The sequence below is a fragment of the Macaca nemestrina genome, chromosome X (genome assembly GCF_043159975.1).
Source record: "Macaca nemestrina isolate mMacNem1 chromosome X, mMacNem.hap1, whole genome shotgun sequence".
NCBI classification, from domain to species: Eukaryota; Metazoa; Chordata; class Mammalia; order Primates; family Cercopithecidae; genus Macaca; species Macaca nemestrina.
The window spans coordinates 128,871,622-128,898,570 of record NC_092145.1 but is presented as its reverse complement, the minus strand read 5'-3'; the positions used below and the strand labels follow the sequence as shown (position 1 = coordinate 128,898,570).

Here is a 26,949-nt window from a genome sequence, read left to right as displayed (position 1 = left end):
GCTGGTTTGTTATATAGCAGAAGTTAACTAGAATACCTTCTCTGATCTTCCTCATAAGGGATGCAGAAGGTGCCCTTTCTCTTGGATGACTAAAGGACTTTGTACTCTCCTTTATTATAATATAGTCCTTCCTTCCTTGGCTAGGCCTCTCTATCCTCCCATCCCAAGCCCCACCACTATTAATTCCTCCTTTGGGGCAGTTCCATATCTTATCAACTTTTGTATTTTCATGCCTCTTTACTGTTCTGTAGAAGATCCCACTTCTTAATAGTTCCTCTTAAAAGTCACATTCAGGAATCCATTCAAAAAGTACATTTTTCCACTATGTGTATACATTGCATGAATTTCAAAATTTCTTTCGGGTCATAGATGAAAGATGAATTTAGGGTTGTCTAATCAATCCAATGGTTGCTTCCAAATAAAAACACTCGTTTTCCACTCCAAAAGAGAATCAACAATTTACCATATACCAGGTGAAAAAGCTACCTCTACTCATTGCACTTTTGAAAACCGCAATGCACAACCATTTTCCAAATATTTGTAAAACTACTGTAAAAACAAAAAATAGGATTTATGGAGTAAATCATGGGAAGAATGCCTGGTCAAGTGGTTCATAAATATCCAGGTCTCATTCTATTTGGGGTCATAGCCTTGAATTTAATCCAATACTGAATTGTTGAACTGGGAGCAAAGGATTGAGGTGAAATGTGGTTGGCTCCTGAGAGCAAGTGCAATGCTGCTTCCTGCAGAGAATAACTTTCTTTGTAACTCCCAGAGAATAACATATTTTCAAAGGTGTTGGAAGTGAATAGATATTAGAGAGGAAAAACTAAAACCTTTAGAGAACTGAAAGGTCATATTTATATGACTCAGATCATTATAAGTTATTACAATGCTAATATTGAATAGTCAATAGTCAACACGCTAACAGACTTCTCAAGGACAACCACAGACTCAGGAGCAAACAAAAGTAATTTGTTGCTTTCTCGCTATCAAGAAATAGACATTCTTCCATCTACACTAATATGATCTCCAGTGGGAAATGATTTATGTCTCTTACATTCATGAAACTCTCTCTCATAACCAAGCATAATGTCTTCTTTTACCTCTACAGAGAATGGCTGATTTATGCATAGACCTTTGTGCAATAACTTTTCTTTAAAGATTGATGCTGTTAAACATGAAAAAAATGTGAACTTTCTGACATTTTATTTTAATGTAATTTAGAAAACCATGTAAACTGCAAATGGACCTCATGTGGAATGAAAATCACATGCTGATAACCTAAATTATTTTCAATACCATTAATCTTTGACTAATACCTGGAATGTTTTATTATCAGAATTATGAAAGGCACAAGAGAGACACTAATGTAGTTCATCTTAAAAATAATTTAAAGGACTTAAGATTCTTTTTTTATCCCCTCAATTTACACTTTGAGAATTTTCCAATAGGATGGGTAGTGATTGTTACCTATCACATAGAGGAATATCTTTTTTTTGGTCTGGAAAGTCTGCTCCCAAAGACCAATAACTCTAAAAAATTATTCAAGGTTAGAGGAAGGGAGGAGGAGAAAGTGACACAAATTTTTTTGACATTTTTCTATGGTCAAACTTTTCTTGACCTTTTCAATTCTTGTTTGGAGAAGAAGTTCTGAAATTATGTGGATCTTGTCTAGGTTCTAATGGAGATCAAAGAAAGTTGGCAAACAGTCCCAACCTTCTCAATGTTTTCAGTGCCACTGCCCCATGGTATGCATTTAAAACAACTTTATTAATTTTATTAACGTATCTATCAGTCATTGGTGTGATTTCCTATGTTACTCAGGATGTTTGGGAAAAAGAAACTCCTTTTACCAAACTGTGTTTCAGGCAATCTCAACTTTGGTGTCTGATTGAAAGAGAAGGGACAAGTCAACGTATTTTCCCAAGGAGGTCATTATGAAAGACAAAATATCTCTCTTACAATTTTCAGTATAATATGTTTGTTATCATGAATGAGGATATTAAGCCTTGTTTATATCCCAAGACTTTAAACAGCTTTTCCAAAATGAGTCAATATTAACATTTAAGAACTACGATTTATGGAAGATTAACAATTGAAGCTTTCTTTAAACAAAATGGATTTTCAACACTCACAGTAACCAATATTTCAAGCATAGTTTAATTAATACGTCTATTTCTTTTTAAGTAGTTTCTCACACAAATCAAATGAGAATTTTGCTCTCAGGGTGATAGTGAAATAAATAATACCAAAGTTTATTTATACATATTGACATAAAATTATATACTATATGTATGCATAAAAATAAGCCTGAAAATAGTAATAACATAATATTAGCTATGTTTATTGGGTGCTTACCATGTGCCAGAAACTGTTTCATGCACTTCAATACATTAATTCGCATCACCCTCACAACAACCTGAAGAGGTAGCTGTCATTACTTTTGATTTATGCTCCATAATCTGAGAGCAATTAAGAAATGCATCTATGGTCAGTAAGCACCAGAATCACGATTTAAACTCAGGCAGTCGGGCTTCAAAGTTCACACTATGAAACACTATCCACCCCAGCCTCTCTCTAATACAATGTCAGAAGAACTAAACATCATTTAAAGTGCAGAGAAATGCCTATAGGAATTGAGATGGAGACAAGATGTCTTCCAGCTTGGGGGCTCAGGGAACAAGGGAAGATTCGAAAATGGCTTTCCTTGAAAAGTAGGCAATATTTGGGTAAGCTTAGATGAAGAAAAGGAATCTCAAGACAAAAACCAAGATCATTGAAAGACACAGAAGTAAGCTGGCTAGCTGTTCATTTTAGTAGGAGTTGAAGGTGCATTGAGAGGTAAAATAAGAAATAAGATTGGAAACGAGACTCAGGGGCAATTGTGGAGAGCCAAGTGAAGGAGTCTGTAGAATATTCTGAAGGCCTTTGAAGTCATAAAAGGTGTTTGAAGAGGGGAGTCATATATTACTTTCATTCACTGACAAATATTTATTGAACACCTTTCATGTGACACACTGTCTTGGACAATGGATATATACAAGTGAATAAAGTAGATGAAATCTTTGCTCTCATGGAATTTGCACTGTAGTTACAACCTAAGCTATGTTTTAGGAAGCTTAATTTAAATGGAAATCTGCAAGTTGGATTGGAGCCATTGGTGGGAAGGAATGAGAGGAGGAGGGTAAAAGATAGTAAGAGTGTGAATGAGAGTGGCGGTAAGGTGGCTAGCAAGAAAGGAATGGGCATAAAGAATTAGGGAGGCAAAATCTACAGATCTTAAAAATGAACTCGAAAGTGAGGTAAGTAGGAGATTTAGAAACTACTATATGATCTGAACTCTCTGACTGAGAAGATGGTACTGTGATGAATAGCAGGATAGGAAATAAGCCTTGGTATAAAAAATGGCCTATTTGGGTCATATTGAATTTATGTCATTTGTGAGACATTTGAGTAAGAAATGTCCTACATACAGTAAGAAATGTGGGACAGATATTGGAAAGGAATAAAAATGTTCAAATCATTGGATTAAAGGAGATGGAGAAAAGACTGTTTCTAGTATAATAACTAACACATATCTGACAGTAACTATTGACTAAATATCAAATGAAGATAATGAGATTAATGAAATCAGAAAAGAATGCATAGAATAGATACTGTGGGCTTGGTGCAGTGGCTCACACCTGTAATCTCAGCATTTTGGGAGGCCAGGGCGGGCGGATCACCTGAGGTCAGGAGTTTGCGACCAGCCTGGCCAACATGGTGAAACCCCGTCTCTACTGAAAATACAAAAATTAGCTGGGTGTGGTGACACATGCCTGTAATCCCAGCTACTCAAGAGGCTGAGGCGAGAGAATCGCTTGAACCTGGGAGACGGAGGTTGCAGTGAGTCGAGATCATGCCACTGCACTCCACCCTGAGGGACAAAGTAAGACTCCATCTCAAAAAAAAAAAAAAAAAAAAAAAGGAATAGATACTGTGATAAAGAAAGAAGAAGGGGCTGCCAGCATGAGTATGTGCATGGATGCTGGCCCTTCTGCCCCCACTGGCACCCCACCCCTACTGTGCCACCACTGCCAACAGCACTTGCATTACTACCCCACTGATGTGCAGGCACTCTGCTGCAAGGCCACTGCCACTCTCAGTGTGAACACATGCAAGGATTCCTCCACTTCACTCCTGCCGGTGCTCTGCCCCAGCTGGCCATTTGAAGAAAGAAGAAAACTGATCTGATACAGGTAAAAAATACACTATAAGAATTTCATAATACAATTGCAAGTATTAACAGCAGAAAAAGCCAAGCTGAGGAAAGGATCTCAGAGCTTGAAGATTAGTTCTTCAAATTAACTCAGACAAAAATTTTTAAAAAATAATAAAAAAGAATGAACAAAACCTCCGGGAAATATGGGATTATCTAGAGAGGAAATGTACAACTTATTGGCGTCCTTGAAAGAGAGGGAGAGAAAGCAAGCAATTTGGAAAACATATTAGAGAATATTGTCTAAAAATTTTTCCAAACTTGCTAAAGAGGCCAACATTCAAATTCAGGAAATCCAGAGAACCCCTGCGAGATACAATACAAGATGACTACCCCCAAGACACAGTTATCAGATTCTCCAAGGTCGACATGAAAGAAAAAATATTGAAGGCAGCTAGACAGAAAATGCAGGCCACCTACAAAGAGAATACCATCAGGCTAACAGAGGACCTTTCAGCAGAAATGCAACAAGCCAGAACAAATTGAGAGCCTATAGTCAGCATTCTTAAAGAAAAGAAACTCCAACCAAGAATTTAATATCCGGCGAACTAAGCTTTATAAGGAGAAATAAAATCTTTTTCAGACAAGCAAATGCTAAGGGAACTTGTTACCACGAGACCTGCATTACATGAGGTCCTTAAGGGAGTGCTCAACATGGAAATAAATGACTGTTACCAGCCACCACAACACACACTTAAGTATATAGACCATTGACACTGTAAAGCAACTACACAATCATGTCTGCATAATAACCAGCTAACGACATGATGACAGGATCAAATCTTCACATACCAATGTTAACCTTGAACGTAAATGTGTTAAATGCCCCAATTAAAAGGTACAGAATGGCAAGTTAAATAAAGTAGCAAGAGCCAACTGTATATCATGTTCAAGAGACCAAACTCACATAAAATGACACCCACAGGCTCAGAGTGAAGGGATGGAGAGAAGTTTCCCAAGCAAATGGAAAACAAAACAAAACAAAACAAAGCAGGAGTTGCTATTCTAATTTCAGAGAAAACAGACACTAAGCCAACAATGATTTTTAAAAAAAGACAAATAAGGGCATTACATAATGGTAAAGGGTTCAATTCAACAAAAAGACCTAACTATTCTAAATATACATGCACCCAACACAGGAGTACCAAGATTCATAAAATAAGTTCTTAGACACCTACAAAGAGACTTAGATAACCACACAATAATAGTGGAAGACTTCAACATCCCACTGATCGTATTAGCCAGGTCATCAAGGCAGAAAACTAACAAATATATTTGGGACGTGAACTTGACATGTGACCAAATGAACCTAACAGACATCTACAGAACTCTCTCCCCCAAAACAACAGAATATACACTCTTCTCATCTGAACATGGCATATACTCTAAAATCGACCACACAACTGGCCACAAAATAATTCTCAGCAAATTAAAAAACAATAAAATCATACCAACCTCACTCTTGGACCACAGCACAATAAAAATAGAAATCAATATCAAGTAGATTGACCACAAAATTACATGAAAATAAAATAATCTGCTTATGGATGACTTCTGGGTAAACAATGAAATTAAAGCAGAAACCAAGAAATTATTTGAAACTAATGAGAACAAAGATACAACATACCAGAATCTCTGGTACACAGCTAAAGGAGTATTAAGAGGAAAGTTTATAGGGCTAAACACCCACATCAAAAAGTTAGAAATATCTCAAATTAACAAACTAAAATCATACCGAGAGGAATGAATGGAAAAAGAGCAAACCAACCCCCAAACTAGCAGAAGACAAGAAATAACCAAAATTAGAGCTGAACGGAATGAAATTGAACTGTGAAAATGTATACAAAAGACAAATAAATCCAGAAATTCATTTTTTGAAAGAATAAATAAGATTGATAGACTGCTGGCTAGAGTAATAAAGAAAAAAGGAGAGAAGATCCAAATAAACATAATCAGAAATGACAAAGGGGACATCACCACTGGCTCCACAGAATTATAAAAAGCCCTCAGAGACTATAATGAACACATGTATTCACACAAACTAGAAAACCTACATGAAAGGAATAAATTCCTAGAAACATACAACCTCCCAAGATTGAACCAGGAAGAAATTAAAACTGTGAAAAGACCAATAACAAGTCCTGAAATTGAATCAGTAATAAAAAGCCTGACAATAAGGAGAAGCACAGGACCAGGTGATTCACAACTGGATTTTACCAGATGTATAAAGAATTCTGGTACTATACCTACTGAAACTATTCCAAAAAAGTGAGGAGAAGGGACTTCTTCCTAACTCATCCTAGAATGCCAGCATCATTCTAATACCAAAGCCTGGCAGAGAGACAAGAAAAAGAGAAAACTTCAGGCCAATATCCTTGATGAATACAGATACAAAAATCCTTGACAAAATACTAACAAACTGAATCCAGCAACACATCAAAAAGCAAATTCACCACGATCAAGTAGATTTTATTCCTGGGATGCAAGGTTGGTTCAACACAAGCAAATCAATAAATGTGATTCATCACATAAACAGAACAAAAAACTAAACCACATGATCATCCCAATAGATGGAGAAAAGACTTATTAAATGCAGCATCCCTTCATGTTAAAAACTCAAAATAAACCAGGTATTGATGGAACATATCTGAAAATAAAAAGAGCTATCTATGACAAACCCACAGCCAAAATCATACTGAATGGGCAGAAGCTGGGAGCATTAACGCTGAGAACCAGAACAAGACAAGAATGCCCACTCTCATCACTCTTATTTAACACAGTACAGGAAGTCCCAGCTACAGCAATCAGGCAAGAGAAAGAAATTACGGACATCCAAGTAGGAAGAGAGGAAGTCAACCTATATCTGTTTGCAGATAGTATAATTATATACCTAGAAAATCCCATAGTCTCTGCTCAAAAGCTCCTTGATCTGGTAAACAACTTCAGCAAAGTTTCAGGATACAAAATCAATGTACAAAAATTAGTAGCATTCCTATACATCAACAATCTTCAAGCTGAGTGCCAAATCAATAATTCAGTCTCATTCACATAGATACACACACACACACACACACACACACACACACACACACACACACTCCCCCTACACACACACCTAGGAACATAGCTAACTAGGGAGGTGAAAGATCTCTACAAGGAGAACTAAAAATCACTGCTCCAAGAAATCAGAGATGACACAAACAAATGGAAAAACATTTCATGCTTATGGATAGGAAGAATTAATATTGTTAAAATGGCCATGTTGCCCAAAGCAATTTACAGATTCAGTGTTATACTACTAATGACATTCTTCACAGAAGTAGAAAAAATTATTCTAAAATTTACGTGGAACTAAAAAGGAGCTCAAACAGGCAAAGCAATTGTAAGAATAAAGAACAAAACTGGGGATCACATTACCCAACTTCAAACTATACTACAAGGCTACAGTAACCAAAACAGCATGGTACTGGTACAAAACTAGACACATAGACCAATGGGATAGAGAGCCCAGAAATAAAACTGCACACCTACGACCATATGATCTTTGACAAAGTTAACAAAAATGAGCAAAGGACTAGCTGTTCAATATATAGTGCTGGGATAACTGGCTAGCCTTCCTTATACCATATTAAAAAATCAACTGAAAATAGATTAAAGACTTAAATGTAAAACCTAAGAACTATAACAAACCTTGAAGAAAACCTAGGAAATACCATTCTGGACATAGGCCTGGCAAAGATTTTATGGTGAATATGCCATAAGAACTTACAACAAAAACAAAAATTGACTAATAGAATTAAACTAAAGAGCAGAAGCACAGCAAAATAAAGTATCAACTGAGTAAACAGACAACCCACAGAATGGGAAAAAATATTTGCAAACTAAGCATCTGACAAAGGTCTAATATGAGACTCTGTAAGGAATTTAAACAAATTTACAAGCAAAACCCAAACGACCCCATCAAACAGTAGGCACATATTAAAAAAAGCTCATCATCACTGGTCATTAGAGAAATGCAAATCAAAACCACAATGAGATACCACCTCACACCACTTAGAATGGCAATCACTAAAAAGTCAGGAAACAACAGATGCTGGAGAGGATATGGAGAAACAGAAATGCTTCTACACTGTTGGTGGGAGTGTAAATTAGTTCAACCATTGTGGAAGACAGTGTGGCGATTCCTCAAGGATCTAGAACCAGAAATACCATTTGATCCAGCAATCCCATTATTGGGTATATACCCAAAGGATTATAAATCATTCTACTATAAAGACACATGCACATATATGTTTATTACAGCACTGTTCACAATAGCAAAGACTTGGAACCAACCCAAATGCTCATCAATGATAGACTGGATAAAGAAAATGTGGCACATATATACTATGGAATACTATGTAGCCATAAAAAGGAATGAGTTCATGTCCTTTGCAGGGACATGGAAGAAGCTGGAAACCATCATTCTCAGCAAACTAACACAAGAACAGAAAACCAAACACTGCATGTTCTCACTCATAAGTGGGAGTTGAACAATGAGAACACATGGACACAGGGAGGGGAACATCACACACTGGTGCCTGTCAGGGGGTGGGGAGTTTGGGGAGGACTAGCATTAGGAGAAATACCTAATGTAGATGATGGGTTGATGGGTGCAGCAAACCACCATGGCACGTGTCTACCTATGAAACAAACCTGCACGTTCTGTACATGTATCCCAGAACCGAAAGGATAATAAATAACAAAAAAATAAAAAGTGGGCAAAGGACATAAATGGACAATTTTCAAAAGAAGCCATACATGTGGCCAACAAGCATATGAAAAAATTCTCAACATAATTGATCATCAGAGAAATGCAAATCAAAATCACAATGAGACACCATCTCATACCAGTCAGATTGGCTATTACTAAAAAGTCAAAAAAATAGGCCAGGCACAGTGGCTCATGCCTGTAATCCCAGCACTTTGGGAGGCTGAGGCGGGCAGATCACCTGAGATCAGGAGTTCGAGACCAGCCTGGACAACATGGTGAAACCCTGTCTCTACTGAAAATAAAAAATTAGCCAAGCATGGTGGCAGGAGCCTCTAATCCCAGTTACTTGGGAGGCTGAGGCAGGAGAACCACTTGAACTCGGGGAGGCAGAGGTTGCAGTGAGCCAAGATTGCGCCATTGCACTCCAGCCTGGGGGACAAGAGCGAGACTTCGTCTCAACAAAACAAAACAAAACGAAAGTCAAAAAATACCAGATGCTGGTGAGGTTGTGAAGAAAGGGGAATGCTTATACACTGTTGGTGGGAATGTAAATTAGTTCAGCCACTGTGGAAAGCAGTTTGGAGATATCTCTAAGAACTCAAAACTGAACTACCATTCAACCCAGCAATGCCATTGCTGGGTATATAGCCAAAGGAAAATAGATCATTCTACCATAAAGACACATGCAGTTGTATGTTCATTGCTGCATTATTCCCAATAGCAAAGACATGGAATCAACCAAAATGCCCATCAATGGTAGATCGGATATAGAAAATGTGGTACATATACACCAGGGAATACTGTGCAGCCAGAAAAAGAATGAGATTATGTTCTTTCCAGCAACATGGATGGAGCTGGAGGCCATTGTCCTAGGTGAAATAACATAGGAACAGAGAACCAAATACCATATATTCTCACTTATAAGTGGGACCTAAACACTGAGTACATATGAACACAAGGGAATGACAGAAACTAGGGTCTACTTTAGGGTGGAGGGTGGGAGGATGGTGAAGATTAATAAACTACCTATCAGGTACCATGCTTATTATCTAAGTGACAAAATAATCTGTTCACCAAACTCCCATGACATACAATTTACTCATGTAACAAACCTGCACATGTGTCCCCAGAGCGTAAAACAAAAGTGAAAGAAAAAAAAAAAAGAAAGAAAGAGGAAGGAATGAGTGCTTAGAGAGATAAGGAGACAATTAGTGTAATATATCACCCTGGCAAGTCAAAAGGTGAGACATTTTTTCAGTAGACTGTAGTGAGCAGCAATAACAAAATATGAGATTTCCAGGGCAATGAGGACTTGATAACAATATTTGCATTTGGTAGTTATGGTGATTTCATAGAGAAGTGTTTCAGTCAAGAGGTAGTTGTAGAAACTTTAAAATGTAAAGGAAAGATGGATGTTTAGGAAGTAGAAATATTTCCGTTAATTTCTGTTAGATGAGTGATTTGAAGCTTGCTTTTGGTGATCTTCGGTCTTTCCCTGTAATGCTGAGTCAGTGTACAGTAATGGGTAGGACAGTAGAGTTAGTAGAAGATCAGAAAGTCAAACTTAGGTTCAAATGCTGACTTTTCTATATATTCAGGTTGAGCATCCCAAATCTGAATATCTGAAATCCAAAATACTCTAAAAGCTGAAAATTTTTGAGCGCCAACATGATTCTCAAAGTAAATGCTCATTGGAGTATTTCCAATTTTGAATTTTGGGGTTTGGGATGCTTAACCCATAATTATAATGCAAGTAATCCAAAATCTAAAAAAAATCTGAAATCCAGAAAAAAATTCAGAAAAAAATTGATATCCATAACACTTGTGGTCCCAAGTGTTTTGGATAAGGGATACTCAACCAGTAGTTGTGTGTTACCTTAGCAGAAGTTACCCAGCCTCTTATTTTTTCCTCTGTAATAAATATACAATGGCATTACATCATGCAAGCAAAGCACTTAGTACACACCTTGGCACATAGTAACTATTCTGAAAAGGTAGCTATTATTATTATTACCTCTCTTAATCATTGAAAAATGCATGATGATTTTAATCCCAGAAAAGTAAACATTTATTGTGACAAATTTTTAGTTTATATAATTGTCCTCCTAACCAGGAGTAATAAAATTTACTTGTTTTTTAAAAAAGTAGCAATAGATAAATTACTTAACCTCTCAATTTTATTCTTCTCAAATGAAAATGGAAATAATAAGAGTACCAACACCACAAGTTTTCACTAAGGATCAAATTAGAAAATGAAAGTAAAAATACTTTGCCAATTATGAAACATGAAATATTTAGTTATTATTCTCTTTATTAATTAATATAACTTTGATCCATTGACTTTTAAGAGCATACTATTAGATTTATATCTTCAGTTTGACTTCTGTTTAATGGTAATTCATAAAATTAATAAGGACCTTTTACTAGAAAGCTTTTTCAAAGTGCTTTTATATTTATTACCTTACAAGATCCTCACAAAAGCTCTGCGAGGAATAAAAGACAATGGTTATTAGAGGCTAACGAAATTGACTTTTCAGTGTGCAGTGTCTTCTTACCAATGTGGGCTTTTCTTTTGGTTTTTAGATATAAAATTACAAAATCCAATAGTTGATTTACAAAGTTATTCAATTTAGTGATTACTTTGTATCATTCTAGATAATTGTTTAATGTAATGGCAACATCCAGAAGAAGTAGGCTTTAAAGGTTTTAATACAATTAACATGTTTATGTATGAATGAGACATGGTTCATGTTACCATGGTAACATGGTCCAAAATGGTACAACACTTATAATCAAATAGCTAAACTCATATTACATTAAATTGGGGTGACTGTTTTTTTCATCACTGAACCAAAAGTGGATTCTAATTTTCTGTATTCAGTCTTTCTTTCTGTAGGAGATGAAAGACTAGTCCTGAACATTTGTCCTCACTGACTCCCTTTTCTAACTTCTAATTATTTTCATTATTTCGTTTCGGATTTTCTCTGAGATCTACAGGAATTCAGGGTCCCAAACTGGAAAATAATAAAGTAACTAAATATAGCAAGAAGACAATCATGTGAGTCTTGAGTATTCCTGAGCATTATAGTCAGAGACAACAGATTCATGGCTAGAACATGCTGCATTCAATTCAATTGGTATCTATCGAGCATAGAGATAGTAGTATCAGGAATGAGGATGGGGATTTTATAGTAGTAATATGAGAATAAGAGGAATAATAAAAATTTCCATGTTTATATAAGAGAAGAAACTAATTATCTTATTGAAAAGAGTTTTTCATCATCTTGGATACATTATGCAAAGAGTTTTACTTTTTCCATGATATAATTTTTTTTTTTTTTTTTTTTTTTTGAGATGGAGTCTCACTGTGTCACCCAGGATGGAGTGCAATGGCATGATCTTGGCTCACTGCAACCTCTGCCTTCCAGGTTCAAGCGATTCTCCTGCCTCTGCCTCCCGAGTAGTTGGGATTACAGGAGTGTGCCACCACGCCTGGCTAGTTTTTGTACTTTTAGTAGAGACGGGGGGTTTCGCCATGTTGGTCAGGCTGGTCTCGAACTCCTGACCTCAGGTGATCTGCCCGCCTTAGCCTCCCAAAGTGCTGGGATCACAGGCGTGAGCCACTGCACCCGGCCCATGATACAAATTTTATGCCAAAGCTTTGCTAATTCTTTGCCTTTCTCACAATTAGTTTATTAAGAGGGTCCCTATAACTATGTCTTTTTGAATAACATGGACAATAGTATCACTTAATACCAATTCTGTACTACAGTAAGTAACATTTTGGTGACATTTTGAAGTATTTCTGAGTGGACCATGGAGAAATTCAAATAATGACAAAAATTTGTGTGTAATATAATTTATTTACATGGCTTCCATGTTGATATCCTTCAATTTTAAATTTTTAACCCAGATCTTTTTCCAAACCTTAGATTTACATTCACCACTGCTTCAAGAGAGGTAATGTTTTCACCTCTGATTTTTCACTTACAGTTACCTCAAAATCAAACACATTCTTGACTTCGCTCCTCCCAACTGTTTGCCATCTTGAATTCTGCAACTCATGATTGAGCGAAGATACTCCCTTAAATCAATCATGCCAAGTGATTTCTCATTTTACCTCACATTTTCTGCTCACCTCCACCTCCCACAGAATATATGACGGTGTTGATTTTATCTCCAAATAGCTCACATATCTGTTTTGTTTGTTCAACCTCACCACTTTGATCATCAATTCTTGCTTGTCTTGTTACAGAAATAACTTCTTAACTGTTGTGCCTTCACAGGTCTCATATCTTTCCAATTCATTCTCCTAACCACTGCCAGAATGATCTTTCAAAAACATAAGTTTGATTAGTCCATTTCCTTGCTTAGAACTAGGCTATGACTTAAAGTGATAAAGTCCAGAGTCTTAAAAATAGGTGGCAGGGGGCAGAGAGAGCCAGCTTATACTTACTGAGCCCTTGGAGTACAATAGTCTGTCTCTCTGGTATGCATTTTACATATATCTTATCATTTAATCCTGACAAAATCCTGTGATGTTCTCATTGTATAGAAGAGTATAATTGGGACTCAGAGGTTAGACGATAAGCTAATAAGTGCTAAATAAGGGATCTTCCTGCTTACAAGGTCCATACTCTAGCTGCTACATCATGCTTCTTTCCACACAATTTAGCCCCAGCTGATCTTTCTAATTTCATTTCTTGTAGCAACAATACCCCAGCCAAGTTCCTTCAGATTCTCACACTACCACACTGACAAAGCCTTTGGATATGGTGTTTCCTCTATCACGAATGCTCTTTTCAATCCCATGAACCTAAATAACTCCTAACAATTCTTCTAAGGCGACTTTCTCTAAACAGAGGTTCTCATTGGACAATAGATTTATCGGTAGGACATGCTACGCTCAATTCAATTGCTATCTATTGTGAGTAGAGATATTTTAAAAATCTCCCCCAGTGCATAAGCAAGGTTAAAATCCACTGTTCTAGGTGAGTTTCCTGGCCTCTTTGGAAGACTTAGCCTAGTCTTCTGTATTTGCTAGACCCCGTTCAGCTTTCTACTGTAATTTTCATTAAGCTATTATAATTTTGTCTTAGGATGTATGTCTTCACCTCTGGAATGTGAACCTCCCAAAGGCAGAAATAATGTTAAAATACAGAGGCTTTTGAATGTATGTTACATAGTGATCCAGTATGTCCACACACACACACACACACACACGAGACACAAACACACACACACAAACCATTGAACCAAAGTTTTGCGAACAACATTGAAACTTACTTAAAAGTGATGGACTCCTTATTTCTATTCTATTTTATTAATTTCATTCATTTCTATCTTAAAAATATGGATTGATACTCATTAAATTGATTATACAACCCAGTACTTTTACTGAACTGTTTTTGAAAAGCACCTTTCTTGGGGCCCTTATGATGGAATTAGTTCCCTTATAACAAGAGGAAGTGTCATCAGAGCGCTCTCTCTCTCTTTGTTATGTTAGGACACAGAGAGAAGGCAGCCATCTACAAACCAGGAAGAGGGGCCATCACCAGGCCCTGATCTTGGAATCCCAGCCTCCAGAACTAAGAGAAATAAATTGCTGTTGCATAAGCCTTCTTTCTCTTATCCACCCCCCCAAAACGAAAGAAAATCATCTCTCTGAACGTGTTTGTATCACCAGACCTAACACCATGACACATGGCAGGTGTTTAGCAAAGATATGCTGAATTAATAAAAGTTCTCAGAAAAATTATATATATATATACACACACACACATATATATATGTATATAATTTTTAAATATCCAGAGCAGAAGGCATTCATCACCAGGCAAATTAAAATATCAAAATTCACTTTCACACTCTTTAGACAACAATCAAAATGGAAAGATTAAAAAATACATATAAAACTCAATTCAAACTAAAGCAACAGGAAGGAGTACACTAAAGGTTTCTTCTCCTTAGAATTAGGGGCCCTTAAATTGCCTCTGCATTCTCAGATGGTCCAAGAAATATGATACTCCAATTTATTCAAGGTACTAATTGTGCTATTAAGATTGCATTCTTTCTTCTTTCTTCGGAATTAATCAGTGGGCCAAAATTTTGGTGAGAAACTTCTCCAATTTTATTTTATTTTATTTTTTAAATTTATTTTTTTTGAGACAGAGTCTCGCTCTTTCACCAGGCTGGAGTGCAGGCGCACCATCTCAGCTCACTGCAACCTCCGCCTCCTGGGTTCAAGCAATTCTCCTGCCTCAGCCTCCTGAGTAGCTGGGTCTACAGGTGCGCTCCACCATGCCCAGCTAATTTTTGTATTTTTAGTAGAGATGGGGTTTAACCATGTGGCCAGGATGGTCTCGGTCTCTTGACCTCGTGATCCGCCTGCCTCTGCCTCCCAAAGTGCTGGGATTACAAGCCTGAGCCACTGTGCCCAATTTTAATAACATATTAGAAATCAAAGATATCTTAATTCATAGGTGTACTCAGATGTACAATTCAAAGTTTATCAAACCTGTCTCTCTGGAAATGTTTTATTTTTCAGGAGAAAATTTTTATAATGGGGGGATTGAGAGGAGACATAGGTAAAACATGAGATTAGGGAAGGGAGTGATTTGAAAGATATGGCCTGAGACATGACCCAGATCACAGATGAAGGAATCTCATATATTTATTGCTCCTTAGTTTGTCTTGCTGAGAAAAATATATTAATTACACCACCTTTATGACCATCATAAAGGTCACCACATCCCCACATCCCCACATCGTCTTTACAAGCTAATATTACAATGATCTCTCAGGGGTACTTAGAGAACCGCTTAATATTTGTGAAACTCTTGTGAAATATTCAGAAAGACACGGAGTCTTTCCATTTTCAGTTAGTTACCCAGGGTTTTATGATAGTACTTTGAACCATGAACAGCTTTGTCAACTCTCTTAGGCCCAAAGCAGAAAATGTTGTGGACAGAGAAATAATCTGATTCAATTATGAATATAGTTTTTTTATATAAAGGATAAATCTGCAATTTAAACATTTGGAAACTTTCACCCCTAAAGGCCTTATATGGCGTTCTATAAAAATACATTTGCTTAAAAATTCCAGGTAGCGTATCAGAAATAACAATATTTATAAGAAACATCCCCTTATCCTGAAGTACAAGGACAACTGTAATGTTCTTGATTTTAGTAAAGAAAGTGAGTTATACCTTTTTATAATACGGGAGGAAGTTCTAATGTCTTTCAGAGAAGAGTTAATCATGTTAATTCCATTCAGAAGGTATATGCTTTATATTACACATATGTTTAAATAATGTATGAATCATGATTATTGCTGAGAGAATAAATATCTTAGGAAGTGGCTGATAGACAAAAGTGATAGGTAGTCTAGCAAGAGCTGGAGTCTCCATATATAGAAAAATGGATTGACAGTCTTAGAGAAAAACACATTTTGTGAAGGTTTTCACCCTCTGTCTTCATTCACTAGCATTTGTATGAAGTAAATCATCACTACTTTTGGGGTAGACAGATATATCAAAATCTGTTGGCAGAGCTGTTGCTTTGGCTAGGCATTTCAAATTTCCTTTTTTTAATATATGAGAACTATGATTGCTATATAGCATGAGTCTATGAATACAATGCTACCAGCTTCTTCGAATGAAGTGAAAAACATGCCATTTCACTTTTCTCCTACATCCATATTATAGAAAATTCCCTTTGTTCAAAATAAAAATTCATAGAGGGAAAAGAAGCAAACACTTCCATTTAGCTGAAATACTGAAATTGCATGTAATCTCTTAAGGTATGCTGTTTTATTTACTTTCAAGCTTGACATTTCCATTTGTTGCTCTTCAACACCAGTTTCTTGACTCAATTCAATCAGCTGAAATGTGCCATTAACAATAATCAATAGTTTCAGTAGTTTACCGTTTTTACCATGACATCTCCAAGTCTTTCATCAAAAGATCGTTATCCAACCATCTAACTAAAAATCAGAGTTGGCCATAAATGTCATTTCATTCCATAAAATGTAGTTTAAACCTCAGGCAAGTGAGATTTATAGAAAACACAATATTAGCTGCCAGGGAAGAGGGAAACTGTCTCTGTTTTAAAATAATTTTAGAATCTTAATTAACCTTACTATAGTTAAGAAGCAAATGTTGAGGTTTTCAGGAGCCCTATGGGAGTTTTATCTGGATTTTGAGAATAAATATAGTTTATCACTTTGGGGTTGAGGCAGTAAAAAGCCCCTGCCTTATTCCCAAACTCTCTCTTTTTCTACCTCAGGTACACTGAAAGTTGTGTGTAATATGTGCCCTAGCTCAAAGACGGAAAAGAGTAGCCTGATCGACATTGGACTTTATGTGAGCAACAAATAAACTTTGGTTTGGTTAAGCCACTGGACAAAAACAAATAAATACATTTTCTTGAGTAACATGGGATAAGCTAAGACATTTTCTCAGCATGATTTCCAACTGCTTTTGAAAGAGAGATCAGAAATCTAAACATAAAGTATTTATTTTCCATGGTTCCATAGTAAATATAGTTAGGACACATGGTGAATCTTCCCTTTAATGATTCATAAGCTTGCAGTTTCTCAAGATTAGAAATACAGATAAATTTTCATTATGTAATACAGCAGATATAAATACAAATTGTATCGTAGAAAATAGATGTGTTTTTGCCCTCAACTAGAATTATTCACTACTTAAAGAGATGTTTTATTAAGTGCTGGACATCAAATAATTTTTTAGTCATTGGGCTATTCTTTATTTTTCAAAGTAATCTGCTAAAAATAGACTTAACCAAAGTTTATTATTTACCTATCATAGCTGACGAGTAAAATGTAAACCCATGTTGTTTTGTTTTGTTTTTGTTTTAGTTTTTGAGATGGAGTCTCACCTCTGTCACCCAGGCTGGAGTGCAGTGGCACCATCTCGGCTCACTGCAACCTCTGCCTCCCGGGTTCAAGCAATTCTCCCACCTCAGCCTCCCAAGTAGCTGGGATTATAGGCGTGGGCCACCACACCTGGCTAATTTTTGTATTTTTAGTAGAGACGGGGTTTCGCCATGTGAGCCAGGCTGGTCTTGAACTCCTGACCTCAGGTGATCCAGCCGCCTCGGCCTCCCAAAGTGCTGGAATTATAGGCGTCAGCCACTGCATCTGGCCAGGAAACTCATGTATCTATTAAAATTCTGGAATGGCTTTATCAGCATTTGCAATATTATACAATAAAATTTTATTTATGAAATAGCCTAAGCCAAATATATTATAGTAGTACATTGTCTAACCATACATCTAAGAGTGAGCAAAAAACTCTATATTTGCATTGCCCTTATATTCTGTCACAAGCCATGGGAGATATCTATAAAGTCTGGTACTTTTCTAAACAAATTACCTCCAAATGATCAAACTAACTCAACATGCATTTTGGAGGAGAAAGTGGGGTCAAAGCAGGATGATGAAGCAAGAATGATAAATTCAGGAGCCATAAATTGCCAGTGTTACCTACTCCTATGCACCAGAGCAGCAAAGTAGATCAACTATCACATCAAAAAATAAAAACAGGAGAAGGAGAATAATAGGAGGAAGAGAGGAGAATAACTTCTGCTTATTGTGATTTGATTCTGGAATTATTTTTTCAAACTAGAATATACTATCATGTTTTTTATAATAATTTAAAAATATCAAAAAATAAAGTTAGTCTAAAAAATCAATCATTTTATTATAATGATTTATATCCAAATTGTATTTGAAAGACTAGTACAGTTATTATATCAAGTCAGAAAAACCAACTATACATAACAAAACTCCATAATGGTTCAGGAAAATTATACCAGGTATTGCGAGTAAACTTTAAGAGCTTCCTTGTACTACAGAATATGATTCTCACCAAGACTCCATTTAAACAAAACTACCCCAAACTCTGTTTTCACTGTTTATGCATATGGAACTTTATGGAAATAATTTTTGTTTCTAGGAAAAACAATTGTCTGAAAATTGTTTGATCATTAACTATGACAAATTTAGCCATCTCATTCTTATTTTTACAGATCATGTTAGGAAGAAAGCTACAAAATGCCAGATTAACATTTCAAAACATATTTGAAAGTAATGAAGGGAAACTGATTCAGTTAGCAATGCTAAATAAAACAGACAATTCATACAGATGCTTTCCCTGTAAAATATTAAATAAACACTCAAAAATGTCAACTTTTAAAATTTAATAAACCAATCCCTAAGTTATTTCTCTGAGCAAAGTTTCTCCTTGACCGAAACTCTGGTTTTTTTTTTTTTTTTTTTTTTTTTTTTTGAGGCGGAGTCTCGCTTTGTTGCCCAGGCCGGAGTGCAGTGGCCGGATCTCGGCTCACTGCAAACTGCGCCTCCCGGATTTACGCCATTCTCCTGCCTCAGCCTCCTGAGTAGCTGGGACTACAGGCGTCCGCCACCTCGCCCGGCTAGTTTTTTGTATTTTTTAGTAGAGACGGGGTTTCACTGTGTTAGCCAGGATGGTCTCGATCTCCTGACTTCGTGATCCGCCCGTCTCGGCTTCCCAAAGTGCTGGGATTACATATGCAAATGTTTTTCGGATCAGAGCATGTACTTTTTCTAAGATGAGGGTGTTAAGTGGAATTATAAATAATGTTTCCTTCTCTCTCTGCCTCTCTCCTCCTTGTCCAAATGCCGAAATATATCAGGCTGTATAAAAGCAACTATTTTGTTTTGTCCCTGGCTTGTCAGTTACAAGTACAAATGCTGAGAATTGTTCAATTGGATCCACAAGAGTGCTAAAGCGGAAATGCTTGACTTACTTGCCATTGTTTCATCAGCTCTTTTACTCCCTTGGAGTCTTCCAGGAGCCTTTCCTTACGGGTAGCATCCTGTAGGACATTGGCAGTTGTTTCAGCTTCTGTAAGCCAGGCAAGAAACTTTTCCAGGTCCAGGGGGAACTGTTGCAGTAATCTATGAGTTTCTTCCAAAGCAGCCTCTTGCTCACTCACCCTGTGAAGGAACAAATGTTCAGATGCAGTTATTAAATATCAGAATGGTACACCTAGTGAACTCCACAAAAAGAGAAAGATGGAGGAACTAAATTGTAATATACCAACAATGGGGTGAGTTGTTGCTACAGCTCTTCCTTTAAGCAACAGCTATAATACTGTGCAGTCTATTTACTTTCATTTTTATTTAACCTAAAGGCATTTGTATGGGGGAAGGCATGCAATAATGACAATTATAGATTTCTATAAACCCCTCTCCACAGAGGAGGTTTTATATATATATATAAATATATATATAAACATATGTGTATATATATGTGAAATATATATATATTTGAACATTTGCAAGTTCATTTGAAAGTTCAAAGTATCTTTTTTCAATTTTGTAGTTTTTGTTGGTCAATTTTGAAAGCTTATTTTTAATATACTGCCAAATTTGAGACTAACCTTTGTAGTTAAAACCCTAAAATCCCTGTACCATGCTTGTCTTTGATGTCGCTCTGAGGCAGAAAACAAGCATTTGATATGCAAGGAGAAAAGTCAAGAAAATACGAACCTAGAGTCAAAAGGAAAAGACTAGAGGAAAAGCCAAAAAGAAGGGGATTGGAGGGCAAAGGAAGAAAGACTAACAAGTAGAGAAATAACATTTCATAGAAACTATCATTTTGTGCAAACTATCATTTTGCATGACTCCAGTTTATACCTATTGTGTTATTTTTGTATTTAATTACTTGATCATACAACTGAGAACATTTTCCAAAATAAAAATGTTATGTGCAACATAAAAGAGTAGAGCCTTAAAGCCAGGCAGATCTGAGTTCAATTCCCAATGTTCCTTACCAGTTATGTGATATGGCAAGTTACCTCTCTGATTCTCAGTTTCTCATCTGCAATATCTATTGCTGTGATGAGAATTAAAATAGAAAATTCCTGTGAAGTTGAGTGCCCCACACGTTATACAGTTATACATTACAGTTACTCAAAAACGTTAGTTCCTTCTACCCATATCCCATTTCCCCATTCCTGTAATATTTTAAAAGGATGAAACAAACTCTTTCATGACAAAAACTCTAAAAATGTATTCATATTTTTGATCATATATATAATGCATGTATTGTGGATACATACACATATGCCCTCAGCAAATATCTATATAATAATAGCTTAGAAAGGAAAATTGCCTTAGGCATTAACAGTCCCATCGAAAAAGATTCAGGTAAACTTTGTCTGCAATGAGGAAATTAGTACTCTATTTAAATGTCTTATTTGCCTTCTATTACTACACAAACACTTTCTGGGATTAAACATAAGCTAAAAATGGATTTTAAAAAATTGAACACTTGAATATGATACCCATTGCTTGTTAAGATGTGATTGTCAATAATTATGCAAAACTGCAATTTATTTCAGCAGCAACTTTATCATGGGATGTGCAAACCAGGCAATAAACAACTGCTGCCGAGCCAGCGGCGGCAAAGCCCCCGGAAGAGCTGTTTATTCATCATGGGTGAGGTTTTTGCTGAGCACACAGTCTTCCACAGTGGAGTTTCAGTGCTCATACTGGATAAAAATCTTCCGTCTGCATTAACTGGTGGAGGGTAGAATAGGTTTATGAGGATGCAGCTACTGGAAAAAAAGTAAGCATTGCACTAAGCTATTTATCAACTCCTAAATAAACTTTAATACTGCACAGCTGAAAGGTAGTGTAGGCTTCTGGTTGGGCAAATAAATTAAACCTCGTGTAGTTCAAGGGCTAACGTGGACTGCCGGCTCCCTGTTTATCTAGTTTTCAGGCAAACTATCAACGCAAAGAGAAATATCAAAATAGTCATTTATCTTTTTATTTATTACGGTTGAAAAATTCAGAACCATTGCAACAACTCCAAGAATCTTGATGTTACAATTGGGCATGCACCTTACAGTCTGAACCATGTGTAACTGCTGACAATTGACTGGGTTTGACCTACAAAAGTGGCAGTTTCATGCAGTTTGCATTAAGACTTACTCCATCTCCAGTGCAAAATTTGGAACAGAAATAGGCTGTCGCATTCCAGCATATAAATGCAGGGTTAGACATTTGACATATTTTCTAATGTAGTCCCATTTCAAACAAAATTTAAAAATATGAAATCTCCCATGGCAGAGTGAAACTTAGAGAATGTAATGTTGTGTATTTTATCAGCATCAGCTTCATGATGAGTTGCACTTGCTACATCTTAGCTCCTCTATCCTTAAACTAGAAATGCCGCTTACCCTCTGCTTCCAGAGGAAGTAACTAGTAAATAACTTTCCAAGAGTTATTTGCAAAATGCAATGCACATAAATCAGATGAAAGAGTTCTACCGAGACAATGCGATTTTCAGCCAAATCCTACCAGCAAGTTTGCTGCTTTATAAATTAGGTCCTTAGGGAAGAACAGTAACTCTTTCAGGACAATAAGGAACCATTTTCCTAAATGATACCCTTGTGGTCTGAAATATTGACAACATCAGGCTGAATATTTTCTAATTTGGAAAATACGTTAAAAATTCAATGGCAATAACAGCAGAAAATCTCCTCAAATGAGCTCCTTTACATGCCTCTTTAATAATAGGTAAGACTGTTGTTTCCTGCTTGTGTGCGGGTTTTACGGCTTCAACATTTCTCTCGGAATCTGTGTGTGTGTACATTGAATTCCTAAATTTTAATTGTGCCAGGTCTAGTCTAGAATTAGTCAAGAATACTTAATTTCCATATCTGTGCATTCAACATGTTCTAAATGTATCATATAGTTTTAAATTTTCCTGAACCATATGGGTTTAAATGGCTTATATGATAAATAAAATGTAAAAAATAAGAATCATAAAGAAAAAAAAGATATGTTTAGAAAAAAAACCCAAAGTCCTTGAATTAGGTTTTTTTAAATTCCTTCTTCCAAGTTATCAAACCACAGGCCCTGGAGAAAATTTGCCTGAATTTTAAAAGTAACAATGACCAGATATTAGAAACTGTAATAATGCTTTGCAAACAGAATCTACTGTATTGGTTAAGTACTTTTTTTACATAACAAAGTTTTATAATCAGCTATTCCAGCTTTATGGTCCACAAAAATAGCTGAGAATTTGATGGAGTAAGGAATAATGTGATTTCAGAAGGTTTTCATTCTATTCATAAGAGCACTGTGTACCGTTCTCAGTATGTAAATAAGGGCAGCCTGAAACAGTGTTCTCATAGTCCATGGACCAGCAGCACTAGCGTCGTCTGAGAAGTTATTAGAAATGCAAATTCCCAGGCCTCAACCTAGCCCCGCTGAATCAGAGACTCTGGGTAAAATCCAGCAAGCTGTGTTTTAACCAGCCTTCCAATATATGCTAAAGCTGGAGAATCACAGTTGCCAGAGACCAAATTTGAGAACGACTGGTGTAGTAGATGCTAAGCTGGGCTGCCCAGACCCCTTTTCAGGACTGAAATACTTCTGACCCCAGCTGCTGGTAGTGCTACTGGCTGATAGTCCTCAGCTGTTATCCCTATTTGAGAGGTGGCCTCAGCTAAAGAGAGGTGCCTAGCCCAAAGTTACCCACTATGTCCCCGAGATGGGCTGCACGTATTGGTTGATGAGAGAGTTGTGGGGTATGAAATCCTGGGTCCCTTGCTGCAACTCAGGACAATTCTGAAGGGCTATCCTACCTTCAGACTTCAGAGATCCTCCTGGGGAAGGCTAGGAAGGAGAGGCGGAGGGTTGATTGTGTTGTAGTAGTGACTGTATGGTAGCCCAGCTTCTCCTTCTGCCCAGTCTTGCTCCCGCGCCTTTCCTCCCTTCACAGGTGTTAATCCTGAGAGCACTCTCCAATAAAATTCCTTCATGCTAATCACTTTCTCAGAATCTGCTTTCTGGGAGAACCTGACCTCCTGAATTTTCACGCTGAACAAGGATTTTACAAATATACTTGCCTAAGAAATATATGTGGTCTCCAAAGGGAACAAGATGGAGGATTCTCACATGCAGTAATTGTGCCTGAATTGCTACTGCACTTTTGGTTGCCCTTTAAGGAAACCTATAGATAATGCAGGTTTGCATTATCATCAGTTACAAGCAAGAATCTACTGAAGGAGCAGAGTGTTGGAGCTATAAAGCTTAGTGCAACCCTATACCTGCCAAACAAAGTGTTTATCCAGAGACAATTTTGCAGGAAGGTAAAGAATCACAGAAGGCATGTTTTCAGCACATCCATTTTCTTTTTAAGACCTGATGATCAATGAGACAATCAGATAAGTATATTCTGACCTGTCATTAGAACCCTACCCCTGCCACACACACACACGATGGTATTTCTGAATAAATCTCTAAGACTCCATTGAGTTGAATATCTTCAATTTCTTATCCCCAACATAATACATGAAAAGGAAAAAGGAAGGCAGATCTAATGTACAGCATGGAAGATAATTTTTAAAGCTAACATCGACATAACTCTTTATATGTTTTCAAACATATTCAGAGTTATTCTATCGTCACTTCATAAGATGTTTTCCATTTTTCTACCTACCTTCTTTTTCTTTGTATACTCAGCTGGTTATTGCATTCTCTGCCAATGGCTTTAAACTCGATACTCGTTACTTTCCAAGGTAAGCCTAAAGAGCTTAATTATTGTATAGACACTATTCTACTATTAGATATATGGATGAAAAATACTTTATCAGTGCATTATATTGTGGGATTCTAAGTGTGTAGGTATAACAGAAACATATTGAGTATTTTTAGAAAAAAGCTCAATCTGATATGAAACGTTATTTTGCCCAGGTTATTTTAAAATGTGATAAACTAGAAACGTTCAAAGAACTCAGTCTTCTGCTAAATAACACTTTCACTATGCCCTGGCATTGTTATAGAGTAACCACATAAAATACTCTAAATCTTTCCTTCCTAGTTTATTTGCAATTTAGCCACTATAATTTCCTATGATATTTTAGGAGAAAGATTAAAGAACCATTATTTTGTTCCTTTTTTCTGATGGGATATAGGTTAGAGACCTTAGTAGCACCTGGATGTAAGATCAAAATGATTCTTGCCATATCAACCACTACTCATAGAACCAGAGTTAATCTGAAGTTCAAATTTCCTGTAACCATAACAGTTCCTACTAGTTTGCTAGTAAATTGCATTTTGATTTTAAAACATAACTTTATATTGAATTGGTGAGGGGAAGTTAGAATTTTGTCACCTATGGATATACAGCACTTTGTAGAAAGGATTCCTTTTAATCTCTAGCAATTATATTAGTAATGTGCACTAATGAGAAGCATGAATCTAAGCAAAAACTGTAAACATTGCCCGACTAGTAGTCCATTCCTAGCAAAACCAACTCTGGTTTTATCTGTCTTTGGGCAACATCTACCTACAAATATGACTGGAGAAGGGTGGTGGCAATGAGAGAATGTTTGTCTTTTCTTCTCTGTTACGAAACTGTAAAGTGAGGAATATATGACATCATTTTAATTTAACTTCTGGTGCTTGCTTTTCATCCACAGCATGAGGAATAGCAGATATAATGTACAGCATGGAAGATAATTTTTAAAGCTAACATCCACATAACACTTTATGTTTTCAAACATATTCAGAGTTATTCTATCATCACTTCATAAGATATTTTCCATTTTTGTACCTACCTTCTTTTTCTTTGTGTACTCAGCTGGATATTTCATTCTCTGCCAATGGCTTTAAACTTGATACAGATTATCTTTAATTTTAAACCTCATTCTTATTTCCACATGCCTACCAACATCTAATTCAATAATTCATCCATGCATCCATTCCATACCTATTGTGTACCAGGATCTGTGCCTGATGATGGTGACAGAAAATCCAGTAATACCTGGACTTTGGCATTTAGCATATTCAAATCTAATAGAGGGTACAGATAGGTAAACACTTAACTAGAGTTACAATGTGATTAAGGCTATAAACCATCTGGAGTCCTTACCCCTAGCGCAAATGTAACATGTATCAGTCTGCATTCATAAACTTCTATCTCAATTTGCCAAACAAGTAATAAATATATCTTAAACCTGTTTTACTCTTTCTATCAAAAGAGGTAGGGATCATCCAGCAAGGCTTTATCTCAAAATAGAGTGATAGATGCTCAATAAAAGTTTGCCTAACTAATTTTCATAAAAATAAAAAAACCTTTTAGTACAGTACAGGCTTTTGCTGGTTTCATTTTAGGGCTGGAGAGACTGATTCTGAGAGAATTGTAATGATGCTCCCAAGGTTGTATACAAGTTAAGTGGCAGAGCTGGGGGTATAGCCCAAGTCTTGCATTCCAGAAAAGAAGTTTTTGTAACTCCAAAGACAGATATTGGAATACACTCCTCTCTGATATATTCATTGTACTAAAAGAAAGGCGCAAGGAAGATTATGTCACTGAATCCTGGTCTTCATTTTAGAGCACAAATTTAATTTTCTGTTACTGCCATATGCAGGGTCATTGAAACATACAAATACCTACATACAAGGGAACACATACATACAAGGATATTCTCATATCCAAACTATTGCAGAAAAGATCTCGCTGGTCTTTGCTTTAAAATAAAAATCCATTTTTAATGCAAATTTGCTAGTTTGCTGTTCACCAACATATGAATTAATGAGGTTTTCATCCCCTCTCTCTTGAGGTCTGGTACTAAATTACTCGAACTCTCCAGAGTTAATTGGAAACCATGACCTAAATGTTCCCAAAGTATTGCTGATTAGTTCTCTCAGAAAACTCATTCCCATCTTTCGTCACCCCAGACACCACAGGATGACTTTTTAACATGTGCAGTAGCAACACACTGGCATGAGAAATAGATTAATCCTCCAAAGATAAACCACAGCTTTGAAGCTATCTGTGTAAACTTCTTTCACTGATACATTTTTTTTTTAAATACACATATCACCTAGACTTTAGATAGTAAGAGA

General features: G+C 36.4%; 1 protein-coding gene across 13 annotated transcripts in view; it reads right to left on the bottom strand.

Moving 5' to 3' along the window:
• LOC105490348 (dystrophin) overlaps positions 1 to 26,949 on the bottom strand; it is a 2,266,916-nt gene that overhangs the window by 506,929 nt on the left and 1,733,038 nt on the right. For all 13 annotated transcript variants that reach the window (XM_071089080.1, XM_071089088.1, XM_071089087.1 and 10 more), the window contains one exon: positions 19,827 to 20,016. In XM_071089080.1, coding sequence (XP_070945181.1) covers positions 19,827 to 20,016 — 190 coding nt within the window. The remainder of the gene's footprint in view (positions 1 to 19,826; positions 20,017 to 26,949) is intronic.